The sequence below is a fragment of the Pseudoliparis swirei genome, chromosome 13 (genome assembly GCF_029220125.1).
Source record: "Pseudoliparis swirei isolate HS2019 ecotype Mariana Trench chromosome 13, NWPU_hadal_v1, whole genome shotgun sequence".
Taxonomy (NCBI): Eukaryota; Metazoa; Chordata; class Actinopteri; order Perciformes; family Liparidae; genus Pseudoliparis; species Pseudoliparis swirei.
Window position 1 is genome coordinate 20712816 of NC_079400.1, and position 10275 is coordinate 20723090.

Genomic DNA, 10275 nt, shown 5'->3' on the forward strand with positions numbered 1-10275 from the left:
TTTTCCCCGGCGACAGGAACGCGGAGCAGATGCAGTCGTGGATCACGAGGATCAACACGGTGGCCGCCATGTTCTCGGCTCCTCCTTTCCCAGCAGCCATCGGCTCGCAGAAGAAGTTCAGCCGGCCGCTGCTGCCGGGGTCGGCGTCGAAGCTGACGGAGGTACGAACCTCCGGGTTGTATAGAAGTATATGCTTCATGTGTTGAAGCTGCATTCTCTCTCCTGACCACCAGGGGGCGACTCCTCTGGTTGTATAGAAGTCTTAACACCTGAAGCATAGAACGAGCGTTGGAGTAACGATCTGCTCTGCAGTCGATTCTTCTCCTCCTGGCAGAGTCATTACAATTAATTTTTCATGAATAAACAATTCATGAAAATGAAAGTAAACGGGCCTCTGACACCGACGTGATGCACCACCGCCTCCATCTGTTTACCCGTGAAATATTTATATATATTTATATGTTTCCTCAGTAGACGTGGACTCAATCTCCAGGCCTGATGTCCTCCAGTGGCCCCGTGGCCCCGTGGCCCCCAGGTTCTGGAGTCCAGCCTGGCTCGATAATAATAACGGGGTCACGGGGTCAGGACTGCCGTCCAATAGAAGAATAACATTAAACATTTAAGACTCTTTCCTCACAGGAGGAGCAGATCCGGTCCCACGAGGCCCGGTTCAGGGTTCTGTCCACCGAGCTGGCCGAGCTGCGCTCCTACCCCCCCGACCGCAAGGTCAAAGGTCGCGAGCTGGAAGAGTACCGGCAGCGAGACGAGTATCTGGAGTTTGAGGTGAGCTGGACTTGAGAGAAAGCCCTAAATTAATGATAGTAGACCCTCGTTACAGCTCTCCCTCTCTCTCTCTCTCTCTCTCTCTCTCTCTCTCTCTCTCTCTCTCTCTCTCTCTCCCTCTCTCTCTCCTCTCTCTCTCTCTCTCTCTCCTCTCTCTCTCTCTCTCTCTCTCCTCTCTCTCTCTCTCCTCTCTCTCTCTCTCTCTCTCTCTCTCTCCCTCTCCCTCTCTCTCCCTCTCTCTCCCTCTCCCTCTCTCTCTCTCTCCTCTCTCTCTCTCTCTCTCTCTCTCTCCCTCTCTCTCTCTCTCTCTCCCTCTCTCTCTCTCCCTCTCTCTCTCCTCTCTCTCCCTCTCTCTCTCTCTCTACAGAAAACCCGCTACGGGACGTACGTCATGCTGCTGCGAGCGAAGATCCGGAGCGGCGAGGAGGACTTGTCCGTGTTCGAGTCCCAGCTGCAGGAGGACAGCCGGCTGCAGCGGGCGCCGTCCAGCCCCACGCTGGACAGCAGCCAGGCCAGCAGCGCCAGGGGCGGAGCCACCAGCAGCAAGGCCAGCGGCTGCAGCAAGGCCAGCGGCTGCAGCAAGGCCAGCGGCTGCAGCAAGGCCAGCGGCTGCAGCAAGGCCAGCGGCTGCAGCAAGGCCAGCGGCTGCAGCAAGGCCAGCGGCAGCGGCGGTGGTGGCGGTGGCAGCGGCGGCGGTGGCGGTAGCGGTGGCGGTAGCGGTGGCGGTGGTAGTGGCGGCGGCGGCGGTGGTGGCGGTGGCAGCGGTGGCGGTGGTAGTGGCGGCGGCAGTGGAAGCGGCAGCAGCGGCGCCGGCAGCAAGCCGCAGCCCGACGGCCAGAGACACAGCTACCGCCAGGCCGTGAAGAAGTGAGGTTCATTTGAGATCCAGGAGGTTCGGAGCTCAGCTTGAAGGGAGCAGGGGTGATGGGGGGGGTCTGCTCCACGCCTCCCTCAGCCACCCCACCTCCTCCTCGGGGAGGAGGCCCTGTGGCAGGAGGAGCTCCGCGTCAGGAGGTCAGGAGGTCAGGAGGTGATGTGGAGACGCGGCGAACCGAACCGAGACGAAGAGACGCTCAACGCGCAGGGACGAAAACATCCGGCTTCCCTTCTTCTTCTTCTTCTTCTTCTTCTTCTTTCTGTTGTTTTTGACCTTTTCGGGGACCAAACCGTGTTGCAGCTTCTCGTTGTGACCCTCAGACTCTTTCTCATCTTCCTCATCTTCCTCATTTCTTGACATCTTTTCGCTCATATTTTATTGAAGCTGCGACGCGGTGATGAAGGTTGGAGGCGTCAGCAAGACTTCAGAGACGTTGGCTCCTCCTTCTTCTTCTTCTTCTTCTTCTTCTCCTCCTCCTACTCCTCATCTTCCCCTTCCTCTTCTTCTTCCTCCTCCGCCCCCCCTCCTCCTCCTCCTCCTCCTCCTCTATGTGCTGTTCTCCTGGCCGTGTTGTGCTCCTCTGTGTTCCTCCTCTTCTCTGCATGGCTTCTTTTTAGGCCGTTTACTATTTTTAAGGTCCGAGCCTCAGGAGCAGAGCGTGTTCTCCTCCTCCTCCGGTCATGGAGTCCTCTCTTTGGGTTTCTTCTCCTCCTTCACGCCCCACCTGTGTACCTTCCTCTCGTTTACCTGTCAGCGCTCACCAGGCAGACCCTGAATGTTTTGGTTTTTAAATATTTTTATGGTATTTTACAATCGTTGTTGATGTTGAACCTTTTTCCTCCGTTAGTGTGTAAAAGAGAATATGCTCCGTGTGTTATATACACATATATATACATATATACACTACCGTTCAAAAGTTTGGGGTCACTAAGAAATGTCTTTACTTTTCAAAGAAAAGCACTGTTTTTTCAATAAAGATAACATTAATCAAAAATACACACGATACATTGTTAATGTGGTAAATGACTATTCTAGGTGGAAACGTCTGGTTTCTAATGAAATATCTCCAGAGGTGTATAGAGGCCCATTTCCATCAACTATCACTCCAGTGTTCTAATGGTACATTGTGTTTGCTAATCGCCTTAGAAGACTAATGTCTGATTAGAAAACCCTTGTGCAATTATGTTAGCACAGCTGAAAACAGTTATGCTGGTGATATAAGCTATACAACTGGCCTTCCTTTGAGCTTGAAGTTTGAAGAACAAAATTAATACTTCAAATATTAATCATTATTTCTAACCTTGTCAATGTCTTGACTATATGTTCTATGAAATGTTCAATTCATTTGATGAATAAAAGTGAGTTTTCATGGAAGACACGAAATTGTCTGGATGACCCCAAACTTTTGAACGGTAGTGTATGTACATATATATACACATGATATATATGTATACATATATATACACATGATATATATGTATACATATATATATACATATATATACACATATACATATATATACATATACATAAATATATATACATATATATACATATATATACACATATATACATATATACATGTATTTATATATGTGTATATATATAAACACATATATACAGCACTTGTGTATATATATGTGTATATATAGACATATATATACATATATATGTGTGTGTTTATATGTATATATAAACACATATATACACATATATGTGTTTATGTATATTGCACCATCGGCTCATATTGAAGGATATATGACGTAATATATTCACGATATAATCAAAACGCAGGATTGTAAAGACGCTACAAGATAATCACATTGTTGTTGTTGTTGTTGTTGTTGTTGTGTGTTATTTTCTTCCCTCCATGGACATGGTGGTAATTATTCAGCACAATATGAGTATTATAGTGACGAGGAGCTGCAGAAGCATGATGTAAACAAGGGTCAGGGTTGTTGTTGAGATGCATGAACTCGCTGGAGAATGTATAACTGTGTAAGAAGAAGCCTGTTTTTGATTGTTTCTGTTTGTTGTTGTTTTTGTTTGTTTGTTGTCGCCATTAAAACACCTCACAGCATCACGGACGTTTCTCTACTCAGGCTTCACATCGAACCAGCAGGGGGCGCTGTGACATCCGGCCATTACACACGCGCTGCACCTGCGGTGAATATGCATGACGTCACAGGCTCACCTGATGGGGTGGGGGGGGGCTTTCCTTCCCCTGTGTGTCTTTGCGGTTGTTTGTGTACAGAAGAAGCAGCTCAGAGACATTCATGATGATTGATTCATGATTGATGAGCGATTAATCGATGACTAAAAGAATAATGTGTTTATTTGTTTATTACTATGTATTAGTGCTGTTTATGACGCGACGGATGACAAATTCATTCAGTTTCATCACATGAAAAAACAATATTTCCTCAACTTTAAATCTCTTTTCAGATTTTATCTTGAAATTCGTTTTCATTCCAAACTTCCTCATCTTTCGTTTGACATTTATTTCTGACTTCACGACTTTAGTTGAGATGTTTGTGACACGCGGAGCGTCTCCCGGGTCCAACACAGCCTCAGGAACATCCTGTTGTTCCAGTTCCCTTGTTGTTTTGCTGTGTCGGAGGTCAAGAAATAAACTTTAAATCTCAAATATGTGCAGAAAAAAATAATCTGTCAATCAAATCATCTGAAACTATTTTGCGATCTTGCGAAAAAAAATGTTCAAGTAGAAAGTTAAAAATAAATTCTGGTTCCTGCTTTTAAGATATTCATATTTATTTTCTTTGACAAATACGACAGTAAATAAAATATATTTTTACTTTTGGAGTGTTGCTCAGACAAAAGATCATAAACCCGGTCGTGTATTAACAATATTTCAACCTTAATAAATATGATATAACTACAACTATACAGAAAAACGACGTTAGCGCTTTTGGATTTTACAGTATTTCCTATCAAAGAGCATCTCCATGGCACCCTTAAAGCAGCAGTGCATGACTGCAGATAACCATTACAAAAATTACTATGTTTTATTTCTGCCCACGAACGCCTCATCTCTGAATGTGACATGTAAATAAAGCATGAGATATTATGGCCTGTTTTAGTTTTATATTCTGTAGGAGCTTTAGATGAGGTTCTTAATATTGCTGGTAGGTCAACACGTTGTCTTCTCATGTCCTTGAGCCCGTGGCCGCGTAAAGGAGCGTCTCTCTTTCACGCGGCTGGGTTCTGGGTTCTGGAGCCAGCTTTGTACCTGCTCCATCAGTGTTTTGTAGACCCGGTGCAGCTGAGGCAAAGTTACTTTAATGTGTCGCCGCCTCGGCCTTAAAACTCACCGAGGAAATGTCGTGTGCGTGAGCTTCTCGCTTTGAGGCGTGGAGGGTGGAAATAAAAAGTCTGACTGTGTGTCCCAACGTCGTTGATGTACAATTCCTTATTTATACATCAGAGTATTCACACCACATTTAAAATGAATGTTATTCGACACATGTTAAAATATTCCTCACATAATCTGATGTAATAATATGATGATTCATCACTGACTAGCCATTCTGCTGCATTATTACTATATTATTATTTTTATTATTATTATTATTTACTTTACTTTACTTCTTTAAATAATTCTCCATAATTCTATGTATATTAATTCTTCTAAGTATTTATATAAATATATATATATATATAGGATGTTAGTTACTTGGTTTTAATAACAGTTTCAATGCTATATATATATATATACAGGCACGTGCACAGACATTTTAGGGGGCAGGTACTCAAACCAAAAAAAAGGGCACCCAATGCCAAAAAAAAATTCTGATAGAGTTGAAGCATTAGCAGCAATACACTGATGATGCTGTCCTCGACCTGCGTTTCCTCTGGCAGCATCAGACCGCTAGCTTACATTTTCTTTATGAATAAAGATGAATTATTATATAGCAACAACAGTAGGCCTACAAGCATTCTGATTGGCTAATGCGGTCGTCATGCCAGCCACGTATCGCCCTCCTCGCTGGTCTGATACGGATCCGTATTGCCCTCTTACGTCATTTTCAAAATGAGCGATATTGATAGACATCAACAGCCAAGAGCAGTGGTCCTCAAACTAAGGCCCACGGGCCGGAAACGGCCCGCCTCCACATTTGGCCCGGACCTCTGAACAATACTAGAGAGGCCTTATGGTTTTGTTTTCAGTCTGGCCACGCAAATCCTAGACTAGCCCGTTATTTAGAACGGAATAAGAACTCTCTCTCTCTTTTCTCTCTCTCCTCTCTCTCTTCTCTCTCCTCTCTCTCCCTCTCTCTCTTTTCTCTCTCTCCTCTCTCTCTCTTCTCTCTCTCCTCCCTCCCTCTCTCTATTCTCTAAACATAACTAACGTCAGTAAACAGCTGGACGAGGCTTTGAAATCACGGATTTCGTGAGTTTTTATTTTGTTTAGGAAACGTCGGACCAGTCGTGACGTCATGTTTTCAGCAGCGTAATGTTGTGGTTGATTTATCACCAAACAACGTCAAGGGACAAACACCGTCAGGACCTGTTGGTCTGGTGCTGCGGGTCAGAGGAGAAGGAGGTGCACCCGTTTGGTGGCGCGAGGAGCACTGCGCGGAGGAGGAAGTGGAGGAGGAGGAGGGAGGAGCGCGGCGGGGGGAGGGAGAGGAGGAGGGGGGGGGCTCGTGAGCCTCGCGGAGGCTCGATGGTGTTTTGAGCCCTCACCGGCACCTTCCAGGCAGCCCCGCCCCCCAAAACTCTGATCCAATCAATGCGCTACCCCCCACTTGGAGCGCATTGCATATTCAAACCCACTTGGAGCGCATTGCATATTCAAACCCACTTGGAGCGCATTTGGAGCGCATTAACCCACTTGGTTCAACAATTTCAAAGGTACGTAGCTAATATATTTATATTTTTTGGGCCGGCTAATGTTGTGGTAATGTTATTTCAACCTGCTAGCTAGCAGATAGATTATGCTAATCTTAGCTGTGGTAATGTCATTTCTACCTGCTAGCGAGCTAAATCTGGTTAAAACATTAGGTAACAAAGTAAGATTAATTACTGTAGATTAATCACTGTATTTTAGTGATTGTTAATGGTTAGTGGTAATCTTTCAAATGATGCCTGTGAGGCACTTGACGTTGAGACTGGTTGACTTCCAGGCTGCTTTGGAATAAGGATACCTCTGAGGCAGCCACCAGTTTTGGATAACTCTGAGGCATCATAGGTAGTGTTGACTACTTTATATCAATAAAGAACTACTTTAAAGACTTTAAAGACTACTTTATATCAATAAAGAACTTCAGAAAGCCAGCTCCAAACTATTACACCCCAGTGTCAATAAGTGTTTCATTGTCACATTGGTATGTGCATCAAATCTGAATTTAATACTGTGTTCGTGTCATGATATGTCTTTCCCATTTTTGTTAAGGCGAAGCCAAGGACCTGTGCTCCTCCGTCGGTGCTCTGGCTGCCAGGAGCATCGAATTTAAAGAAGTGGCCATGCTGCCGGCATCAGACCCCACTGGCCACAGGGAGAGCCACGGAGTTCAAGTAATTTGCAATATTCCACATCCTATATATGGGCTCTGACAGGTTTAATAGACATTATTTATCCTGAATTTATGTTTATCTTTTCCTCCAGACAACAGCTCCAGCACCTCGCCAACCAGGTGAGGTCAAATGATCAATTTGACCTCCTCACGCACACCTTGGGGCCAGGAATGGTAGAGGTGGTGGTGGATATTTTTTTAAAGTGTGTTGACACACACATTGAAAATATTAACAATTAGCAATTTGTTGTTTGTTGTGTTCATTAATTAAATATCTTCATGTTCTACATCACTGTGTATGTGTCGTGAATTGGAAGTGTATTGAACTTGGCATCTTGATTTAACTAGTCTGATAATTTAGCTAGCTGGGCCTGAAATCGCATGGTGTAAATTACAGATCCGACATGTTAGGCATGTGGATTAAGGCAAATAGTCATGGTGACACAATATGTCAACACTAATTTCTACAGCTTCACATAAGGGTTTATTCCAGTAGAGTGTTACAAGTTAATGAAACCCCAACTTACATTAATTATTTTAAAAAAATGTATCGTCAGAGGACACACACATGATGGAGGAGAGACATGACTGATGGGGTGTGACATATTCTTTATTGAAAATAAAGGCCAAGTACAACCCTCATACACACAGTAAAATGGTAAAAACAAAATTTCACATGCAAACAGCTTAGTTTACTAAACACTAAGGATGGCAGAATTTAATACACTATAAATATTATCTAAATATTTTATTGGGGCAGTGTGGGACAGGTCGGAAAACTGGGGAAAGACTAGTTACGGGTTCGCTGTCTTCGCCTGCGCTTAAATGCCCCGTCGTGATGGACAGTTTGTATCTGCCGCTTGTTGTGGTCTGTCTTTGAATAGTTTGCAATCAGGTGGAGCAGTCCTCCTCCTGATCTCCTCCACCGTTATCTGGTATCTTTGTAAAAATAATTTCTGAGTCACACTCAAAGAAGGTTTCAATGTTTCAACAATATTATTCGTAACAATATTAGGATTTCATCTTCTTTACATACAGTACAGTATTGTACACATGTAATGTCTGTACATAGCCCTTCTGTCTTTACTGCCATCCCAACAGATGTTCCTATAACCCAAAACTGTGATGGGCTCTGGGGAAACCAGTCACATGGTGAAAAGGGACATTTTTGAGATTAGAGTGAAAATACTAGTAGGTCGAAACTCAGTATTTTGGTGAAATTGGGTTTTGATTCAATTATTATTCTATAACATGTTGTCTATCATCCCTAAACATATCTACTTGTTTTTCATTAATTGAATGTGTTAAAATGTGCTTTATTCAACCAGCCAGTCTATTTAGAACCCCTCTCTTTAAAGTTGTTTTGTCAAAATTCTATTCCATGAAATCTAACTGATCAGCTGACTTTGGGCAATCATAACATTTGAAACAGACAAATAATGAAAACATATTTGAAACAAGCTTGAAGTCAGCTTCCAAAAGGTCAAATTTCACCATGTGACTGGTTTTCCCAGATCCCATCACAGATGGTCTCAGCACTGTTACTACCACACTACCACTAAAAATATAAACCTGTCTTGAAGAAACCTATGCCTAGCTGTGCACTTCACCTTTGCTCCGATGCCCTGAGCATGTCCTCAAAAGGCTGTGGACATTCTGAAATGCCGGCTGGGATGGGGCAGTAGGGGATGGTGGAGCAGCAGGGCCGGATGGGGCAGGAAGGGTGGATGGAGCAGCAGGGCTAGATGGGGTTGGGGCTGGGGCGGAGGCTCCACCAACCAGTGGTGACTGGTGGAAAATTGCGATCTTTGCAGATGGTCCTATAAAGTCACAAGAAGTAACCAAATTTGCTATATGAGGAGATGAACTAGTGTTGTAGTACTCGAGTCCAGATGGCAAGATAAAGAATAACTTACCACCTTTTGACACCTGCAGGGCCTTCCGCCGTCCTACTGTATAAAGACATTGCAAGGAAATAATAAGTATTTTTTGGGGAATTATTGAAGTCATTGTTAAATGTCAGTGTGTGAAAGAGACTTTTTTTAGTCATTAAAGTAGGTCTAGGTTGAACCTTACCCTTCCTGGGTGCCATTTCTTCATAAACTGAAAGAGAAAGGCAATATGAGTGTGATTAGTATTATCACATAATGTTAGGCATATGCAATGTTAAAAATAATCTGGCAGATTTATTCAATAGGCCTATCTGTATGAGGAGGCATGAGGACAATTTAACTAAGGGATATCAGTCTACAGTCAACCAGTCTCAACGTCAGGTGCCTCAAAGGCATCCAAAGCTAATTGGCTGCCTGAGAGCTAACCAGTGTTAGTAAGCAGCCTGGGAGTCAGCCCCTCTTAATGTCCGTCTAGAGGCCTTACAGGTATCTAAAACCAACTGGATGCCTGTGAGTTAACCTGTATACCAACGACTAGGCAGCCTGGCAGTCAACACTACCTATGATGCCTCAGAGTTATCCAAAATCTGGTGGCTGCCTCAGAGGTATCCTTATTCCAAAGCAGCCTGGAAGTCAACCAGTCTCAACGTCAAGTGCCTCACAGGCATCATTTGAAAGATAACCACTAACCATTAACAATCACTAAAATACAGTGATTAATCTACAGTAATTAATCTTACTTTGTTACCTAATGTTTTAACCAGATTTAGCTCGCTAGCAGGTAGAAATGACATTACCACAGCTAAGATTAGCATAATCTATCTGCTAGCTAGCAGGTTGAAATAACATTACCACAACATTAGCCGGCCCAAAAAATATAAATATATTAGCTACGTACCTTTGAAATTGTTGAACCAAGTGGGTTAATGCGCTCCAAATGCGCTCCAAGTGGGTTTGAATATGCGCTCCGCTCCAAGTGGGGGGTAGCGCATTGATTGGATCAGAGTTTTGGGGGGCGGGACCACCTTCCGGCACCTTCCAAACACCATCGAGCCTCGCGGAGCGGGTCGGGGCGAAATTCTCACAATAACTCAAATAAATGCCCCGTCGGATATTAAAACACATTTGTGGGGACTTGATGACCGAGAGAGTAACTTTTATTCTTAAATACGGATGAATGAAAAAA

At 43.9% G+C, this 10275-nt stretch overlaps 1 protein-coding gene and 1 long non-coding RNA gene across 2 annotated transcripts in view; both read left to right on the forward strand.

Moving 5' to 3' along the window:
* Positions 1 to 3089, forward strand: part of LOC130204062 (PH and SEC7 domain-containing protein 1-like) — a 54688-nt gene extending 51599 nt beyond the window's left edge. Inside the window, exons 12-15 of the mRNA XM_056430562.1 lie at positions 17 to 161; positions 640 to 783; positions 1151 to 1343; positions 1596 to 3089. Coding sequence (XP_056286537.1) covers positions 17 to 161; positions 640 to 783; positions 1151 to 1343; positions 1596 to 1654 — 541 coding nt within the window. The 3' untranslated portion in view covers positions 1655 to 3089. The remainder of the gene's footprint in view (positions 1 to 16; positions 162 to 639; positions 784 to 1150; positions 1344 to 1595) is intronic.
* A 3769-nt stretch (positions 3090 to 6858) lies between these two features.
* Positions 6859 to 7486, forward strand: LOC130203660 (uncharacterized). The gene is made up of 2 exons (XR_008833520.1): positions 6859 to 7198; positions 7290 to 7486. It is a non-coding gene; the product is annotated as an uncharacterized LOC130203660 (long non-coding RNA).
* The last annotated feature ends 2789 nt before the right edge of the window (positions 7487 to 10275 follow it).